The 21,361-nt window shown below is 45.7% G+C and overlaps 1 protein-coding gene across 1 annotated transcript in view; it reads right to left on the reverse strand.

Annotated features, from left to right (window-relative positions):
- Positions 1–14,490, reverse strand: part of CHN1 (chimerin 1) — a 78,511-nt gene extending 64,021 nt beyond the window's left edge. The window contains exons 1-4 of the mRNA XM_069985159.1: positions 14,215–14,490; positions 14,004–14,086; positions 4,525–4,563; positions 1,603–1,658 (exon numbers count right to left, since the gene is read on the reverse strand). Coding sequence (XP_069841260.1) covers positions 1,603–1,658; positions 4,525–4,563; positions 14,004–14,022 — 114 coding nt within the window. The 5' untranslated portion in view covers positions 14,023–14,086; positions 14,215–14,490. The remainder of the gene's footprint in view (positions 1–1,602; positions 1,659–4,524; positions 4,564–14,003; positions 14,087–14,214) is intronic.
- Positions 14,491–21,361: the final 6,871 nt, after the last annotated feature.

Below are 21,361 nucleotides of genomic sequence, written 5' to 3' on the forward strand. Positions count from 1 at the left end.
CTATCAGTTTGGGAAGCTTCATATATTGTATGTGACATGTGAAGCGGCACACAGAAAGATGACGAAAGAAACGCATCCCTCTGTATGAGATACGTGTGGAACAAAAATCTTGTGTGTTAAAGGAGTTATCTAGACTTAGAAAAACACGGCTGCTTTCTTTCAGAAACAGCATCACTCTTGTCCTCAGTATGTGTGTGGCAATGGAGCTCAGTTCCATTTAACTGAATGGAGCCAAATTGTAATACCATATACAACCTGAGGACAAGAATGGCACTGTTTTTAGGGGGAAAAAAGTTTTTTTTTTAGCCCTGGATAACCTTTTTAAAGATGGCGCTTTACAGCAGCAAGCTTTGTTAGTTAAGCATCAATGTTGCTACCACCAATTTTTCATGTTCAGATAAATGCAGGTCTTCCATGTCAAAAGAAGTCTGTGATAACAGGATGCTGCAGGATAGGCACATAGGGGGAGATCTATCAAACATGGTGTAAAGTGAAACTTGCCCCTAGCAACCAATCAGATTCCACTTTTCATTTTCCAAAGAGTCTGTGAGGAATGAAAGGTGGAATCTGATTGGTTGCTAGGGGCAGCTGAGCCAGTGTCACTTTACACCATGTTTGATAAATCTCCCCCATAGCGTCCAGTTAATGTTAATAAAATAGCCACTCAGGCCAAACTCAAGCATTCATTATGCCCCAAGCAGGGCTGCAGATAGCCAAAGGTGCTAATGTGTATGGGGTGTCCTGACCTTTCCCTCATAGCTTAAAGCAACTCTGTACCCACAATCTGACCCCCCCAAACCGATTGTACCTTCGGATAACTGCTTTAATCCAAGATCTGTCCTGTAGTCCGTTCGGCAGGTGATGCAGTTATTGTCCTAAAAAACAACTTTTAAACTTGCAGCTTGTGCCAAACGGGAGTATCTGTGCCCTAACTTTGCACCACCCCTCCGTCCCTCCTCCCCTCCTCCCCGCCCTCCAGATCATTAGGAATGCTCCAGGCAGATTGCATCCTATTCCCCACCTGTGTCAGCCCGGCACATGGGCTGGATCGTTAAGCAGCTGTGCAATGTTTAGCATGGAGAAAACGTTCCAGTGGCATTCCTAATGATGAAGAGGGTGGGGAGGAGGGATGGAGAGGTGGTGTAAAGTTAGGGCACAGATACTCCCGTTGGGCACGGGGCTGCAAGTTTAAGAGGTTTTTTTAGGGCAATAACTGCATTACCTGCCAAATGGACCCCCGGACAGATCTTGGATTAAAAGCAGCTATCCCAAGGTACAAGTGGTTTGGGGGGGGTCAGATTGTGGTACAGAGTGGCTTTAAGTCAGGGAAGTCTGGAAGAGATTTACTCCCTTATTAATACTAAAAAGATATGCCTGCTCTGCCGAGCGTGCATATAGCTGGGAACAAAATAGCCATGTCTGCTATCCTGGTAATTATGCTGAGGGGCCCAAAGCTATCTAAGGTATATGAGCACCTCAAAAAATAATTCATTATTTGAAAAGTAGACGCCTCCAATACAATTCCCTTTGTCGTCAGATATATACTGCATTTTGCACACTGGCTGCATTAGCTTATAGTGAGAGGACTGGCTGGGTACATACCTCACGTGTGCAGGTAATCCTTCTGGGGTGAGGAGCCTCCTGCTGCAGCTGATACACTAGGGGGAGAAGAATACTGGGATTACACTTTGTTACACCAACACCCCATAACCCGCTCACTGTCCCATATACTTTATACCCTGACAGATGACAGCCAACAAGCCTAAACCAGCTGGAAGCACATAGTGTTCATAGCATTATATATACTATACATCATAGGTTTTGGGCAAGAATTATTCATAGGGGGAAGTCAGAATAATTTGCATGCCCCACCAAATATCCCTTTAGAAGGCAATGTTGTATTTCAGTGCAAATGAATGGGTTCAGAAAGTATCTCACTATATCATAACTTTGCTTTAATTTATATTATTATTATCATCAACATTTTGCTCTTAGGAAATAGAGATCAACTAGCAATCATTTTCCCCAAAAAACGATGAGAGATCACTATTCATCCCCCATTGTTTTCCTTTCAGGGGGGATGATGGATCTTGCCAGATACTCTTCCATCAAGCAGACGCCATCTTCCCCCCCCGCAGTAAGTGTCAGGAGCCAGGAAGGGAGTTGTCTCCTGGAGACTGCAGAGGTCCTGACACATTTCACTAGTGTCTCCTTATATTATTTCATGGAGTCTTTGGCAGCGTTTGTCACATGACAACAGAACTCCATCATGATCTTCACCTCATCTGTGTTTCTAACACCACTTAGCAGCATCTATTCAATTGTTTCCTTCCCGATTTACAGAAGTTTCCTGATTATAGATTCCAAAAATAAAATCTGACACTTCCTGGTAATGTCACGTTCTGCACATATCCACCATGGAAAGCAAAGTATCACAGACATTTGGAGATTTCACGCTTGAAAAACGTAGTGTGAACCCAGCCTTAAAGTGAAAGTCCATGTGATTTCAGGCCCAGAACCGGGCACTGATTTATTCTTACTACCCTGTTTCCCCAATAATAAGACAGGGGCTTTTATTATTATTTTTTCTCAGCATTGTGTACGCGGTCAAGCCAATTTCTACTTTGTTGGTAGAACGGACACTGACACTGATCAGCCCCATGTGAACAGGACAAAGAGATTACAGCCTAAAGTTTACATAGTGGGCTCAATAATAAACACGCTATACTCCCTCTAGTGGCAGCTGCTCAACATTAGGTTTAAAATCTATGTCCTCGCTGGAGATCTGGGGCTCTGCATCAGAAAAACTGAGCTCTGACAGCCCTCAAGATACATTAGGAAATTATTTGGCATGTAAAAAGTTGAATGATTTTTGCAAACACTATTGTTTTTATCGTGCTGATTTGGCGTTAATTTTAATGCCTATTATTTGTATATTGGTTTTTAGGCCGTGATTTAAGGCCTTATTACACCAAACGATTATTGTCCGTTCCTGCCCGATAATCATTTGGTGTAATAGGACATGTTAAAAGACCACCATCAGCCAACATGCACAAAGTCGACTAATCGTGGTCTTTCAACATGGCAAAACACAACAATCATGTCAACGACGGTCTGCTGTCAACAGAAGCGCCGGCAGCAGACCACCACTGATGTCAATGGGCAGCCAAAATGATCTAAGGATCATCTGGGCAGCTCCTCCTGCTCTTCCCCACTTGTTGTCTCTGTGTGTAATAGCACAGACAGTGAGGGGGGAACGAGGGGTAGGCGATCGTTGAGTTGACAGGTAGGCACTTATTTCCCCCTCAATATCGTGCTGTGCAATACAACCATAAGTCACCTAATATCTTAAGCGCTATTCACAAAAGTAGTTTATTGAGTAAGGGAACACTTGCTCTCTCTGTCCGTCCCTGCTCTCAACCCCCTCCCTTTGAATACAGCTGATGTAAACAAGTCCCTATCTGCAACTTTGTAATGCCAGGAAGATTAATCACAGTGAGTTCATCAGCAAAGTTGCAGATAGGGACTTATTTATATCAGGGAGGGGGGAGGGGGACAGACAGAAAAGTTCACACACAGATTTTTGTCTTCAGCAGAAAGCAGCAGCTTAGAACTAGCAGAAGGAGACTGAAAAGATAAAAGTATGGAATGAATTGTTAGTAAGAACTCCTTACTAAAGGGGATGCTTCAGCACATATTTTACCCACCCAGATAACCCCTTTTTGGGGGAATCCCTTAATCATAATGTATAAATCTACAGCATCCCATCCAAGATCTATATCAACCTAGGTGGCAACTCTATAAATAGGCTAATAGTTGCCATCGCCACCCCATCTGTTATCTTATCAAGTAAATTACTATCAGTGCCCCTTGTCAATAGGCTTTGTGCAGTACTGCAGCTTAATGTAGAGGCACAGCCACACACAACTACCAATGTTTTTAGCAAAGCAGCTGTGATTTCCTAATCCCAGACAACCCCTGCTGCCATTCATAAAGCAATGTAGAAGTAATTTTATATCTTTTATTTAAAAAGGAATTCATCATTAATGGTATCTCTATCTTAGGCTAGGTTCACACTGCGTTTTCAGCATCCGTTTAACGGATCCGTTTTTTTTAACGTCCAGAAAAATAGGGTCAGCAACGTTTTTTGGTCCGTTTTGGTCCGCCAAAAAAAACGGATGCGTTTTTTTTTATAATGGAAGTCAATGGAAAAACGGATGCACACAAATGAATCCGTTTTTTGCAATCCGTTTTTCATGCGTTTTTTGAAAAAAACGGATGCGTTAAACGGATGCTGAAAACGCAGTGTGAACCTAGCCTTATCATTCTCTCTCTGGTTTTTGCTGTATCATTGTCGTCTCTAGAAAGATTTCCTGTCTGCCTCCCATTAGATCACAATGGCAGCTGCTCCAACACATTTATCAGCCGACACTGACAGCATGTTCTTTCCCGCGTGTGTCAATGTGTTCTTTCCTGGTGCAGTATGTCTGATAGATGGAGCTCACCATATTGTAGAATACTTACAGTAAGACTTCCACACAGGAGGCCTGTACTCATCATTATCTGAAAGAAAAAGTAAAGAAAAGCATAGGTCAATGACAAGCATGTCTAAGTCAGAAAATTACATCTCTATATGCGCTAAAAAGCTGAATAAGTAATCAGATATATACATTCTGGTGCAACAGTATGTAATGTGAATGGTTTGGAAACAAGAACAGAAACCTCCCATTAAGGGTGCAAAACTACTTGTTATACCAATCCAGGAGCCAATGTCATATACATCAACTAAAAAAAAATCTAAAGACTTCATTACCATCTAGGCCCTACAAACAATAAAATAAGTATCCTGTATTTTCATCCAAGTCACATTAAGGACAGGATGGGGGATTTAGTAAATTCTCAGAACATTGTAATCTTACAATGTCAATGGAATCATATAGCATCTGAGGCTCCATCAGTGTTAAGCTCCTATTACAAGGGGCGATGAGCGGAAGCAAACGAGCTGCGGGAGGGGAACCCCAGATGATCTTTAGAACGACACCAGCAGATCAGTGCTTTCCTAGTCATGAGTCTTTCAGCGTGTGTTGAAAGAAGTTGCAAGACAACAATCAGCCGGCATTGTGCATGTTGGCTGATCGTTGCCTTTTATTACACAAATGATTATCGGTCGTAATGGCTGATAATCGGACGATATTGCTTTGTGTAATAGGGCCTTTTATTTATTCAAGAAGATATATACAGGGCCATAACTAGAAGGGTCTGAGTATCCCAACTGATCAGGAGAACGAACCAGAAGTACCCATATAGAGCATTCTCTCCCCAATTCCATGTCACGTGACCTGGACAGACTCTTGTCACATGTAAGTCTATGTGGCAGTCAGGGTTGAGGGGGAGAGGAGTGTGTGGCAGTGCTTGGCTCTCTCCACTCTTTAGCTGATTGGGGTCAGAGTATTCACTGATAGAAAAACTTTTGTCATATCCTAGGGACATGTGAAAAGTTTTTCAGTGACAAATACTCCTTTATGGTGCGTTCACACCTACAGAATCTGCAGCTGATTTTCTGCAGCAGATTTCATTTAAATAACTGAACACAGCATCAAATCTGCTGCAGATCTGCTGCAGATCCTGTAGGTGTGAACGCACCCTTAGAGCGTATTCCCATGTGGGAATGAAGACTCCCCAACCCCTTTCGGGCCTTCTTGTGGCTGCTGCAGGTGGTCAGGAAGATAAAACAGCAGAGTTAACTGTTTTACACAGTATATGTAACTTCCAATAAAGTCAGTGGGAGTTGTACAAACGTAAGTAGTTTATGTAACCTTGGGAGTTTCCGAACCATAATGTATTTCGGCCCCCTCAGGCACCAAGGTCTCATAGGTACCGATGCTCCCTGCTGCAACCTCTATCCTTGAAAGGCTACAGCTCTGGACAGTTCCTGACATGGACAGAGGTGGCAGTCAGACTGGAAAGAATACACCACTTCCTGCAGGACATACAGCAGCTGATAAGTATTGGAAGACTTAAGATTTTTACATTAAAGTGAATCACAAATCTATAGAACTTTCTGACACTAGTTTATTTGCTAACACTTTTTTTCCCCACAAAAGTAACGCTTTAACAAAACTAACTGTACAATTGACTGTACAATTGAGCAGAAGAGTAAAGGAGTGAATGTAGAAGCAGAATGACATACAGTATATCTAAGATAAAACCCGGGTCTAGGAACTGACCTTCCCATTACACATTTATAAAGTATGCCTCCAGGGAAGGTGAAAAAAAAAGAGAAGGCTTCTTTGAACATCTTTTTTCCTTAGCTCATCTTATCCAAGACAACACATAAAAGCAGACAACATCATTCAGCTTCTGGCTGCCAGCCACTAAGCAAAGCCCAGATCTTTATGGCGGTGACCTCATAAGATGACTCTTTAATAAGCTCCGGTCACAACTGTGGCGCAGAAGATCAGAGCATGAAATGGAATTAAAATAACTAACTGCGATCAGGACTTCAGCTACGTGTGTAAGCAAGAAACACCCCAAAGATCTGCTATGTTACAGGGTCACTAAACACAAAGGGCCCTATTCCACCGGACGATTATCGTTCGCATAATCGTTAACGATTAACGATCTCAAACGACCGCTATTATAAAAGACCTGAAAACGTTCACTCATTTCCATGGAACGATAATCGTTACTTATGATCGTATTTGCGATTGTTTTTTCTTCGCTGTTTCTTCGCGACTGCGTTCGTATCTACTGAGAACGACCAAACGACGTCTTATTCAATGCGAACGATTTGCGAACGCGCAGCGATAAAAATAGGTCCAGGTCTTATAAAGCGACCAACGATTTCTCGTTCGGTCGTTAATCGTTAACTGCATTAACGATTATCATTTAGATTTGAACGATTTAACGATAATCTGAACGATAATCGTCCGGAGGAATAGGGCCCAAAGACCCAATGAAAAAGGCAAAACCCACCAGAATCATTGATTAAGCCCACAGACGTCATGACTGTTCTATAGCTTTGACCTTGCGCAACCCCCCTTAAAGAGACTGACACGTCTATTAGATGCCGTAATTACTAGACGCTGAATGCAATCCCCTTCCCCAGCAGACAGCCCACTGTATGTGGCCGATTGCCATCAGCTATACACCAACCTGTGGTGGCATAATATGCTATTGTTATCAAAATTGTAGCAATGAGTGCCTTCATATAATAAACCAGAGAATTTAAGAGGCTTTCCTGTCTCATCATGACAACCCCTCTTTATGAAGCTATCAGATGATTGACAGGCAGGCTTTGTTGCCATTCTGGCTTACAGCTTCTCAGCCAGCTGTACTGCAGCGGCCACTACAGGAGAGCTGTAGTACTGCATGCAAATGATGCAGATAGGAAGGGCAGCCATATGCCTTTAACTGGTCATACACACTGAATATATGTCTGCCAAACCTGCTATCTCATATGTATGGATGTCTCCAGACTCTTCCCCAGCTGCAGATGTCCAGGGAGAAAAGGATTGGGCATGTTGGATATGAACTTTCTAACCCTTTGTGCAGGTGTAGATTTGGATCAGGATTTACCATGATCAGGCATAAATCATGATAAATGAGGCTCATGAGGAGGCCACGCCACCTCCCTACTTGCTGTGCCCCCCTGCCTGCTCATCGGGCGAGCAGGTGGATGCAGGGAGAAGGGGCGAATCTGGGGGTTCCCTTTGGTCCATTGATCCGTGATCATCATATAGAAGTTTGTACACTCCTGCCCCGGCAGTGACGTCCCCCGGAGGAGCTCTGTTGACATTTCTACCCAAGCGCTCTATAGTGTTTTGCCTATATTTTAGCACAACCGCCTCAGGTGGGATAATCCCCCACAGTGCTGCACACATTGTAGAAAGCGCATGTCAATATTGCACAAGGGAGCGCCCCTATCTTCTTTTTTTCGATCTAGCGGATCGGCGCTCATTTACATTTATTATCGGGCCCCCATCGGCCCGTGTAATAGTACCCATAGACAGGAAAAGACATATCTGCCCCGTCAGCCCTCCTGATAAGCTTCATGGGAGGTATACAGGACAGTATACAAGCTGCTGTAAATCTACACCCTGCCAGCTTATCCCTACTTCTAATAGGAAAATCCCCTCCCCTCGTATATTCCCAGTAGCTGTTTCTGCACTTTCCAATCACTGCCAATCTAATAAGGAATAAGAACCCTCCCAGAAGCCGGCAGGCCAGGAAACTAGAGGAAACAATCTGATTTACCGCCAGATTATATAACCTCCCACCTTCTGGTACATTCAGCCAGGATCAGCACTTCCTTTCCTGTCCATTCCATACAACCTGAAAACTTTCACTCACCCTTCCCTTGTTGTGTGACCGGAGGGCAGAAAAGGAAACACTAAGGAAGCGGCAGCAAACAAAGCTGCGGGGGGAAAGACTCCGCGGCTAAAGATGGATGCTGCATCAGGAGGAAAATAAACCCAAAAGTACTGAATGAGGATGAAGCCCGGGGAGGACGGGTTGTAAATATGACCAATGTTCAATGGTTCGCCTAGGCACAGGGGTAAGCCAGTCACTGGACACAGCCAGGTTGCAGTGGCTGCTGAATTTGGATTAAGCCCTAAGGCTATGTGGAAAACATGGATATAGTCATTGGTTGTATCCATGTTTTCCAGACAACCTTAGAGCTTTATCCAACTTCGGTATTTGATTAGCTGGGGCTGCTAAAGTTGGCTAAAGCTCTAAGGTTGTCTGGAAAACATGGATACAGCCAATGACTATATCCATGTTTTCCACATAGCCTTAGGGCTTTATCCAAGTTCAGCAGCCACCGCTAATCAAATCCCGAACGTTCGGGTTCGGATGGACTCGAACCCGGTTCGCTCATCTCTACTGGTCAGTGATCAGCAGATAAATGCTAAACACTTGTTTGTCAGCTGACTACCTTGTTAGGGATCTGCAAATGAGCCTATCAGGCTGATCGGTAATCTTTTGCAGTCTCTGGTCAACCTGCATAACCAGGCACGAGTCTGGAGCAGCTAAGTGAGGAGCCCTCTAGGACGTGTACTAAAAGCCTGACGTACAGCTACATATCCAAGGATATCTCTATGCTGTCACCTTATAGATGGAAGCCATGGCAGCAATCCAAGAATACAGGAGGACAGCTGATACCACCAGGCATGGCGGCGGCAGCAGCTGGCCAGAAATCACAGCCATTTATCTACAGCCCAGACCACAGACAACACAAAACGGATGATAGACTTTAGAAGTGGGATCAGGCTTGTTTATTGGTAGGATGGCTGGCCCTATAACAGATAGTCATAGATAGCCATCCTGGGTATGGCTGGGTTCACACACAGAATATTTCAGTAAGTATTTGGTCAGTATTTTGCAACCTCAACCAGGAATGGATTGAAAACACAGAAAGGCTATATTCACACAATGGTGAAATTGAGTGGATGGCTGCCATATAACTGTAAAACTGTAAATAACAGCAAATATTTGCGATTAAATGGCGGCCATCCACTCGATTTCACCATTGTGTGAACAGAGCCTTTCTGTGTTTTCAATCCACTCCTGGTTTTGGTTGCAATATGAGGACCAAAATACTGACTGAAATATACGTAGTGTGAACCCAGTCTAATGCTGTGTTTACACGGAATGATTATCGTTTAAATTTTCGCGATAACGATCGCATTTGAGCGATAATTGGCTTGTGTAAACACTGAACGATCAAGCGACGAGCGAGTAATTGTTCATTTTGATCTTTCAACATGTTCTCTAATCCTCTTTGGTCGTTCTCTAAAAATTTGCAGATCGCTTCGTGTAAACAGTCTTTCACCGATTCACACTGTGTGTGAGATAGGCTTAAGCGATTTTAAAACGATCGCAATTACAATTTTCGTTCCGTTTCAATGCTGATCGTTATAAAAAACACATTGTTACTTCGAAATCGTTCGATTGGGCAAATTATCACCCTTTGTAAACGCACCAAGACCACTGCTATCTACTTTGGGCACCCCCCTCGCACCTCTGCTGCACTCACCCGCTTGATGCCGACAAGTTCAATAGCGGCAGCAGTGAGTAGGGAACGAGGAGCAAGCGAGTACTGACAGTACTTATTTGCTCCTCTGCATCGCCCCATGTAATAGAGGCTTTAGGCTGGGTTCACACTGCGTTTTTTGCTGTCTAATAGGAAAAAAAAAACAAATTTTTCCATTATTAAAAAAAAGGATCAAAACACACCCGTTCTTCAGTGTACATAAAAACATGGCTGACCAGGTTTTTGTGTACATTAAAAAAAGATGCATTTTGTTTTGTCTTTTTATGCTAGAAGTCAATAGAAAAACGGATTAAAACAGATGCGCACCAATACATCCGTTTTTTCATGCTGTTAAATAGACAGCAAAACGCAGTGTCAACCCAGCCTAATCCATACAACTTGAATCCATTACGTGCACTGAAATGATCTAAAGTCTGACCAGTGCAGTACATGTAAGGCAAGCCTTATGGCGTCTGGCCTAGACTAGTACCAGCTATGGCGCATATGCCACAAGCCGGTGACATCTGTGCAGTAAAGATGGTAGATGGAGCTCCATATGGATATTTTATGTACTAGGAGGGACATGTTTGGCTGAACAATCACTTTCAGATTAATGAGAAGACACAAATCTTGGCTCCCGAAATAAATCTTCTACAATTACTCTGGCCGTGTAATATTATTTTCCAGCAGCATCTTATACCATGAGGCAACACAGCCTATTACTAGAGATGGAGCACCCATATTGTCTATTGGCAAGTGGAAGGTTAAATATTGGATTATGACAGGTTTTACCAGTCAGTTGTTGCTTACAGGCATCATGGTGTGTTTCTAGACTATAATGTCAAACCACTGGTGGTCTGGCTCCCAGCTTCCCTTGCTGGTCAGCTAACATGATGATACTTATTTATGGTCTATACTAAGGATTTGTAGGCCTGAAAACCCTCTCTAAAGGAGGTTATCACAAGACTAAAGGAGTACTCCAGATGAAAAAAACTCAAGTCTTCCAGTACTTATTAGCTGCTGTATGTCCTGCAAGAAGTGGTGTATTCTTTCCAGTCTGACACAGTGCTCTCTGCTGCCACCTCTGTCTGTGACAGGAACTGTCCAGAGCAGTAGCAAATCCCCATAGAAAACCTCTTATGTTCTGGACAGTTCCTGTCACAGACAGAGGTGGCACTGTTTTAGGCTTGAAAGAATACACCACTTCCTGCAGGACATACAGTAGCTGATAAGTACTGAAATTGTTTAAATTAAAGATTTACAAATCTGTATAATTTTCTGACACCGGTTATTTGAAAGAATTAAAAAAAAAATGTTGCTTTTTTCAAAAAAAAAAAAATCAAACAAACAAAAAAACAACAACAAACTAATAAAAAGCACCACCCCTGTCCTCAGGTTGTGTGTGGTATTACAGCTCAACTCCATTCATGCCCCATCGTCAGTCACAGGAGACCACAATGGGCAGTCCTATTTATGTAAGAAACACGCTGGGTGTCATTTGGTTGCCCTGGCAACTAGTCCATCCAGCATGGACCTGTCCCTGTCAGCTGGGTGACAACCATCATGGAAACTGTAAAGCTTTCTCCTAAAACACCGAAAATATTTTTTCTGGTAAAATCCTCTTTATTAGGACCCTAATCATAGCCCCCCTAACAAACAGCTGAGAGAGCCGCACTATACAGTAGCCCCCTCCTCAGCTGCCATCTGCCACTGCATTGATCTCTAACCCCTAAATGCAGTCCCATTCATCACAGCACAAGTCCCAACAGATTGCTTCTCTTCTTAAGTTACAGTTCTATGAACTGCACTTACTCCATAAACTGGGCAGTGCTTTATATAGTCTCCTATAGGTGTCATATAATGGATCTTCACTATGATAGCGGCCCGTAACGTCCCAATAATACACATACTACACTAACATAAAGACATCTAATGTACTCTGACTGGGATCAGTGCTCGCACCCACACCGATCAGCTTGTTATTTCCTAGCCTGGGAATAGGAGATAACTTATTCAGATTGAAATACCCCTTTAAACTGGCCATACATTTTAGATTGGTGAAAACTTGGCTTCAATCCCTTCATACAGATGCTGCACGCTCCACTCAGCTGAGTGTCCATGTGTAGGGATGAGTTCAGGCTCAACCAAACCCAAACACTCCCCATCTGACTCCTGCTGCCTGGAGAAGTTGGGTGCAGCCCTAGGGAGTCCTGGGAAAGATAGGCCATAGGCTGTATCCATGTTATCCTGGACTCCCTAGGGCTGCATCCAACTTCTTCAGACACCTGTATGACTGGACTACAGCATGGTTAAGCTGTACTCATCACTACAAAACTGCCAGACTGGCACAGCATGATGGGGGTTGTAGTCTTTGCAACAGCTTGAGAGCCACAGGTTGAGGGACAGTGATCCTACGTATGCGGCGTGCTGTAGAAAGGTACTGAAATAAATAAGTATCCAAAATCCTTCACAAAGAAGCCACCGCATAGGATTAAGTCATGACTGTCACTACGTTGCGACTCACACATAATCCTTGCACCGCCTGTGTGAACACGACCATATATCTTGTCATAGTAACTGCCTGGGTTAATACGACCATACACTGCACAGTTATACAGCCATATATCTCATCATAGTAACTGCCTGTGTGAACACGTCTATCCAGTGTGCAGTTATGTGACCATATATCTCATCATAGTCACCGCCTGTGTGAACACGACCATACACTACACAGTTATAGGACCATATCTCTCATCATAGTAACTGCCTGTGCGAACACGACCATACACTGCACAGTTATAGGACCATATCTCTCATCATAGTAACTGCCTGTGCGAACACGACCATACACTGCACAGTTATAGGACCATATCTCTCATCATAGTAACCACCTGTGTGAACACAACCATACATTGTGCAGTTATAGGACCATATCTCTCATCATAGTAACCTGCTGTGTGAACACAACCATACATTGTGCAGTTATACAGCCATATAGCTCATCATAGTAACCTGCTGTGTGAACACGACCATACATTGTGCAGTTATAGGACCATATCTCTCATCATAGTAACCTGCTGTGTGAACACAACCATACATTGTGCAGTTATACAACCATATAGCTCATCATAGTAACCTGCTGTGTGAACACGACCATACACTGCACAGTTATAGGACCATATCTCTCATCATAGTAACCGCCTGTGTGAACACGACCATACAATGCGCAGTTATAGGAACATATCTCTCATCATAGTAAGTGCCTGTGTGAACACGACCATACACTGCGCAGTTATAGGACCATATCTCTCATCATAGTAACCGCCTGTGTGAACACGACCATACAATGCGCAGTTATAGGAACATATCTCTCATCATAATAACCGCCTGTGTGAATACAACCATAAACTGCGCAGTTATATGACCATATATCTCATTACAGTAACTTGCTGTGTGAACACGACCATACACTGTGCAGGTACTGGTCCATACACATCACTGTCCCAGTATCCCTTATGGCTATAGGTTACATATGGATGGCTATAGGTTACATATGGATGGCTATAGGTTACATATGGATGGCTATAGGTTACATATGGATGACTATAGGTTACATGTGGATGGCTATAGGTTACATGTGGATGGCTATAGGTTACATATGGATGGCTATAGGTTACATATGGATGGCTATAGGTTACATATGGATGACTATAGGTTACATGTGGATGACTATAGGTTACATATGGATGACTATAGGTTACATATGGATGACTATACGTTACATGTGGATGACTATACTGGACATATCACTAGGAGACAGGTAGAGAGAGGTGCTGCAGCAGCTGCGGCCATACTAATAGATGAGACATTGTAGAGGACATGCTGGGGAGCACACGCCCATAGGCAGAGCCTGGAGAGGAAACAATGGATAAGATGTACGATCACACACATCATCCGGGATACTCACCGAACAAGGTGAGGGCCATGGCGGCGGCTCGGTGCTCCCTCACTACAGGCTGTGGCTGCGGCTTGTGGTCGCGCTGGAGATCACTGCAAGACAAAGTTACAGCATCAGCCATGGTGCCAGGTGACCCAGGAGCGGCCATCACACTGCAGCCCGGGCTATCTGTATACACAGGGGGAGGGGGAAATGGGGGCTGCCGGCCCGGAGGACTCACTCTCTGTATGGAGGACCCGGGATGATCGCAGTCACGCCGCATCCCTCAGGCTCCCGGCCGCCATCTTGCAGGCTTCCCCCCACATGACCAAAGCTTCATTCAGCTCCTGAGACACAGGCGGCGGCGGTCAGGCTGGCGGCTGGCTGCGTTGTCCTGGCAACAGGAAATCCTCGGCGGCTGCGCTGTCACCTATAATGTCCGCATCCATCGCCCAGCGCTGCCTCTGTATTATGTGTGGTCTCCTGGGGGCATGTGTTACTATACCAGACAAACCCCACATACTGCAGCGCCAATACCCATAGCAACCAGTCCGGCCTTCATAGTGGAGTGGTTGCTATGGGAAACCGTACCTGTTACAACAGGGGCCCAACCAAAGCCTCTGGGCCCCATGTCTACCCACCAAGGTCCATTCAGGCTTCATTCACACATAGTATCAGCATGGCATTTTGTTTCTCAAACAAGAATGTGCTTTTTGTGGCATTTTTTTTTTGATCACATTACGAGTCATGCGTTTCTTTAGGTCAAAAGATGTACAAACACATTTATGGTGCGTTCACACCTACAGGATCTGCAGCTGATTTTCTGCAGCAGATTTCAATTGAAATAACTGAACACAGCATCAAATCTGCTGCAGATCCTGTAGGTGTGAACGCAGCCTTAGGGTATGTTCACACCTACAAAAAAAAAAAAGCATTGTTTTTGATGTAAAACACTACAGGTACATTCACACACTGCAGATCTGCAATCAGTTTCTAATACACGCATTTGTATTGGTGCAGAAACACCGCACATTTTCTGCAACTGATCTGCTGCAGACGTGGTAGACCGCCTGACTTCGTATATACAGATGATGAGCTACGGAACGGACTTCAGAAGTCCAGACAACATTGTTCATGATGATGCTGGGAGCCTCGAAACAGTTTTTGACATGTCAAAGAGGCATCACACTACAGAGGAGTCCAACAACATTTAATAAACGTCAAAGTTTCAAAACCTCCATCAGTAAGCAAATACAGCAATGTTTTTACCCATTGGGTCTTTGAAACTTTGAAGCTTATCAGATACTGTGGGACTTCTCTCTACTGTGAAATCTTCTGGTGAGTATTGGGATAGCTTTTTTCTAACGATATATCTTTCCGTCTAAACGCTGATCGTTATAAAAAACACATCGTTACATCAAAATCGTTAACTGTTCGATTGGGCGAATTATCGCTCTGTGGTTCCTCTGTGCTGTTGGACTTTCGCTTTTCGATATGTCAAAAGTTTTGAGCAGTCTGGGTTTGAATGTTTAGACCAGTACCTATTGAGAGAGTGAGCAGGGAGAGGTCCACGCTAAGCTCCCGTTCACACTACGGAATCAACACAGAGATTCCGCTTGGAACCCTCGCCCGCGGACACCACGCTGAATCCCATCTGCGATGTCTTTCAATGGGAGGTCCCGCGCACCTCTGCTCTCCCATCTCTACATCGATTCCGTAGTGTGAACGAGCCCTAAGTGCAGTCCTCTCCCTCTTCTGTCATGTGATGAGTTAGGTTCATAATGTAATGCTGGGTTTACACGAAACGATAATTGGCCCGATCGTACGATTAACGATGTCGGAGTAACGATTTTTTTTCATAACGATCAGCGTTTAGATGGTACGATATATCGTACGGAAAAATCGTTTTGCGATCGCGCGCCCGCAGCCCGGCCCCCCGCTCATCTGCAGCCCAACCCCCACGGTCAACCGCAGCCCCCTGCGCCGCCCCGATCGCCACCCCCGCTCCGATCGCCCCCCGCCGCCACCGATCGCCCCCCCCCCCTTCCCCGCCGCCGACGTTCCGATCGCCCCGGCCACGAGCATACGTTACCTGCTCCACATAGCAGGTCTTCGAAATCCCCGGCTGCCCTCTTCAGTGCATTGATTGGCTGGGCCGGGAATTTCAAACGGCTCCTCTTCAGCCAATCAGTGCTCCTCTTCAGCAAATCGAGTGATCGAGCCGGCGCAGGGGGCTGCGGATGAGCCGGGGCCCGGGCTGCGGATGAGCGAGGGGCCGGGCTGCGAGCAGGGGGCTGCGGGCGGCCGGACTTTCGCGCTACGACTGTTTACACGGAACGATCGACAAATTTTTTGCGAACGACGATTTAAGAACAAGATCAAAATGAACGATTTCTCGCTTGTCGTTCGATCGTTCGCTGCGTTTACACGTACGATTATCGTTCGAATACGATCGTTATCGTGCAAATTCCAACGATAATCGTTCCATGTAAACCCAGCATAAGGGTCCATTTACACAGAAAGATTATCTGACAGATTTGAAGCCAAAGATTTAAAGCCAAATCAAATCTTTGGCAGATAATCTGTCAGATAATCTTTCTGTGTAAATGGACCCCCTTATAATGGTGCATTTACACAGACAGATTTATCTGACAGATCTTAGAAGCCAAAGCCAGGAACAGACTATAAACAGGGATCAGGTCATAAAGAAAAGACTGGGATCTATCCTCTTTTCAAATCCGTTCCTGACTTTGGCTTTCAAAATCTGCCAGATAAATCTGTCTGTGTAAACACACCATAATGCTGCGTTTACAAGGAACGATTATCGTGCGAATTTGCGCGATAACGGTCAAATTCATACGATATTCGTACGTGTAAACGCGAACGATCGATAAATCGTTCATTTTGATCTTTGAACAAGTTCTCACTTTAATCTGTTTCAGAGCTTGATGCCAGAAGTTCCAGTCTGTATAACATCGTCCATATTTTGGGATTGTAATTGCAGAACGTATAAATGCCCAAACTTATTCAGTGATTGTTCAAACACAAAAATACCATATCCATTACCACAGCCGTGGTTTCTGATGGAGTACACATGGTGTGACACAGTGGGGCAATATACAAGGTCCTTACAGTCCTATAATCCCCTACCTGTCGTCTAGGGATCGCCTGGGTTGGGTCTTCCCTATCCAGGCACAATTTATGGTGCCTTTACACAGAGATTTGTCTGACAGATTTTTGAAGCCAAAGCCAGGACTGGATTTGAATAAAGGATAGATTCCAGTCTTTCCTTTATGACCTGTTCTCTGTTTATAGTCTGTTCCTGACTTTGGCTTCAAAGATCTGTCAGATAAATCTCTCTGTGTAAACGCACCATCACTCTGTTCCTAGAGTGCTAGGTAAAACAGAGTTCATGCACAGGTTCTCAGATAATACTAGAGTCATATTCCACTTCTATATTGTGACCTGCATCAAGTTCCATTTCCGACATGTTTCTCCCAAATAGATTATTATTAGGCTCTTCAGGGATTAGTGGAACTGTAAAGCAGAGATGTGAGCAGACCACCAGAGATGATCAATCAGATATGTAGCCAGCTTGGGAGGGGGGGGGGGGGGGGGGGGGGGGGGGGGGGCGGGGGGTTACATATACCCAAAGAGATTTGGTCTGAGAGCATTAGACATATCTAGAACATTCTAGGACTACAGGCACCTTGTATATTGACTGTGACACCTCCTGTACTCCATTAGAACTCCCGACTCTGGTGATGGACACCATGGAGATAGACATACTACTTTCTGATCCTTTACTATAGCAAAATGATCTGCTGTAGATCTGCAGCATTTAAAAACACCCATAATCTATAGTGCTGTGGATTAGCTGCAAAGAGGCTTCGAGTCCATAGGGAATTTATCAAAGCTTACATGGCGTAAAAAATGTGGCTAATTATTTTGCTAGCCTTTTCTTTTCATTTTTTTAAACTTTTCCTATGTCAAGACCAGTGTACCCATACCATGATCTTAAAGGGGTAGTGCGGCGCTAAGAAATTCGTGTCGACCCCCGTCTTCTGACAGTGTTGTAATCTTCGGGAGGCCGGCCGACCCACTCCTGCCGTCCCTCATGCCGGCCCCCCTCTGCCGCATCATCAGCTGCTCAGCCGCGATTGGCTGAGCATAACTGTGCTCAGCCAATCGCGGCTGAGCACAGTTATGACGCAGCAGAGGGGGGACGGCAGGAGCGGGTTGGCCGGCCTCCCGAAGATTACATCACTGTCGACACGAATCAGGTATGTATAATGCACTACACTTCCGGGTACACGGGCGGGGGGTTGGGGAACACGGGAAGGGGGCCATTCACATACATAACATACATTACAAAGTTGTATAACTTTGTAATGTGTGTTATTTTGTGAATAATTTCTTAGCGCCGCACTACCCCTTTAACTCAAGTCCAGCCCCCATGCACCCCTCTCCAAACTGCGTCCACCAATTCAGCGGGACCTGCATCTGTGCACTGGCTCTGGAGCTGTAGATTTCTGCCATGATTTCTACCTGCTAGCAGGCGTAAACCATAATCAGGCACGGAAGGAGAGAGGAGGATTTCCGGCTTGAACCTTTTCATGAGCTTAGGTATGAGTTTTGACTCTTTCTAACAGAGAATAAAAGCATTTTTTATGTTCTGGAAGCAAAGACAGATATATGAAGGGTATCATGTGTCTCCCTGATCTATCAGCTATCTAACAGCGTCAGCACTTTGGAACATGAATTACAGTTGACAGATTCCTTTTAAACATAATGGGGGAGATTTATCAAACATGGTGAAAAGCAGGGCCGATTCTGGGGTTTCTGCCCCCTGAGGCAAACCTCAGGCGGCCGCCCCCTGACAACCCCCCCCCCCCCCCGCCGCCGTAACCGGATCACCAGCGCCGGCACCCCCCGCACCGCCCCCCCCCCCCCCCCGCTGTAACCGAATCACCCGCGCCTGCACCCCCCGCACCCCCCCCCCCCGCCGTAACCGAATCACCCGAGCCTGGACGCCGCGCACTCACCTGTCCTGCAGCAGCCGTCCCGTCCCACCGCTGTTCCTTTCCGCGCTCCAGTGCCGTCAGTCAGCAGCTGTCATCGCCCTCCAGAGAGTCGTGAGTGCCTGGTGTCAGCGGGGGCATCGCGGCCCCCGCTGACCACGGGCACTCACGACTCGCTGGAGGGCGATAACAGCTGCTGACTGACGACGCGGGACAGCGGTAAGCGTTGGCGGCGGGACCGGACGGCTGCGGCAGGACAGGTGAGCGGCTGCAGGCGCAGGGCTGCTGTCTGCCGCCCCCTGCAGGGGCGCAGAATCTGCCGCCTGAGGCGGAATACTCATTCCGCCTCATGGCAGAAACGGCCCTGGTGTAAAGTGAAACTGGCTCAGTTGCCCCTAGCAACCAATCAGATTCCACCTTTCATTTTCTAAAGAGCCTGTGAGGAATGAAAGGTGGAATCTGATTGGTTGCTAGGGGCAACTGAGCCAGTTTCACTTTACACCATGTTTGATAAATCTCAAATATGTTTGTTTTCTGCATTGTTATATAGTTAATTGTTTTATTTCTGAATATCTTAAAGGGGAACTAGCAGGTTAGACTAATCTAACCTGCTGATAGCCCCCTATAGCGCCCAGGAATGCTGATGAAGGTATGTGTCTTCCCTTCCTCCTTGGTGCCGGTCCTGCGCTGTTAGTTGGGGTAATCTCTGCTCCGGAGCACCGTTAGGAGCACTGCTGCATCATCTTGCCAGCCCGCTCCATTGATTATCATTAGAAGGGCCAGATGACATGGCAGGGCTCCTAACGGTGCTCCGGAGCTGAGTTTACCCCGACTAACAGCGTAGGACCGGCGCCGAGAAGTAAGGTAACAAACATACCTTCCTCCTCAGTGTCCTGGGCTCTATAGGGAGCTATCAGCAGGTTAGATTTGTCTAACCTGCTGATAGTTCCCCTTTAATAAAACATTGAATTTGACAAAAAACATAAAATAATAATAATTACCTTTCCCCCCCATGCATATTATATACAGTAGACATATTATATACAGTATGCGTATTATATACAGTAGTCTTTATTATAAATAAATCATTGGTGATCTCTAACTGAGACCTTAGTGTACTAAATAACCCTCATTTTCATCATCTTTCTGGGTACTATAGTCCTCCTGGTCCATTTATTACTTTGGTCTTTGAACCTGCTTGAGCTCCAGTACATCTGTCTTTACCATAGAGGCAGGGTAGGCAGTTGCTATGGGGCCCGTGCAGGAGGGGGGCCCGGGGGAGAAGGTAAGAGCGTGTGTGTAAGTGACCCAATGTTTACTTACATTCTGCAACACAAAAAAAGGGTTAACAATCAGAAGGTTGCACTGATAACCACTGACCTCTGTTCTCCAGCTGCAAGTAGGAAAGAAAAATGTGCAGAGCTCCGTGCAGAGGTCAGGGGTTATCAGTGCACCAGCAGTAAAGCATACATATACATATATATATATATATATATTGTAAGGCAGCGGCTGGAAAAGTCTGCAATGGTATATATATCCCGGCCAGGTTCTTGGCATATACCTGGAGAGACGCAGGCGCATGTTACCAAGGTATGGAGCCTTGGTGAAATAAGAGCCTTTAGATGGTGTCAGCGGTGTTAGGCAGCTGATACGTGTAGTGTTAGATTGACTGTTTCAGTCAGTTCCGGGCAGGCTCTTATTGGGAGCAGGCATGGCCGGCGTCAGCACCAGGCATACTCGGGCAAGTGCCGGGGCCCACAGTGCCTCAAGGGGCCCCCCTGCACTTGCCCACACCATTTCTTCCCCTCTCCCTCCCCTCTCACTGCGCTCACACACTGACACACATCGCACTGTGTGCAGGTGGTGAGCGCACACAATCATTACCTGAGGCTGTGGGGGGAGGGGGGATGAGCCGGGCGCAGGGATGAGGGGGGCGCTGGTGAGCCACTGAAAGCATATTGTGGCTCCTCCAGGCCTCAGTCTCTCAGCGTCGGACCAGAGGAGAGGGGGCGGGGCTCACTGCACGGCAGCCTGTAGAGGCCAAACAGCAGGTCAGGGCCCAGAAGCCTCCTCACAGTGCTGCCTGTGCTGTGCTTCCCTGCCCCCTCCTGTATTCCTGGGTCTCCTGACCTCCACAGCGGCCCCGGCAGAGGGAGAAGATGTAACAGGACTGCCAGATACAGAGGTGAGTGTAACAGGACTGCCAGATACAGAGGTGAGTGTAACAGGACTGCCAGATACAGAGGTGAGTGTATGTGTGACTGAGTATACATGCATATGTGTGCAAGTCTGTATGCAGGTGTTGTGTGTGTGTGTAAGTCTATGCAGGTGTTGTGTGTGTGTGTGTGTGTAAGTCTGTATGCAGGT

This window comes from Dendropsophus ebraccatus, chromosome 9 (genome assembly GCF_027789765.1).
Source record: "Dendropsophus ebraccatus isolate aDenEbr1 chromosome 9, aDenEbr1.pat, whole genome shotgun sequence".
Lineage (NCBI taxonomy): Eukaryota > Metazoa > Chordata > Amphibia > Anura > Hylidae > Dendropsophus > Dendropsophus ebraccatus.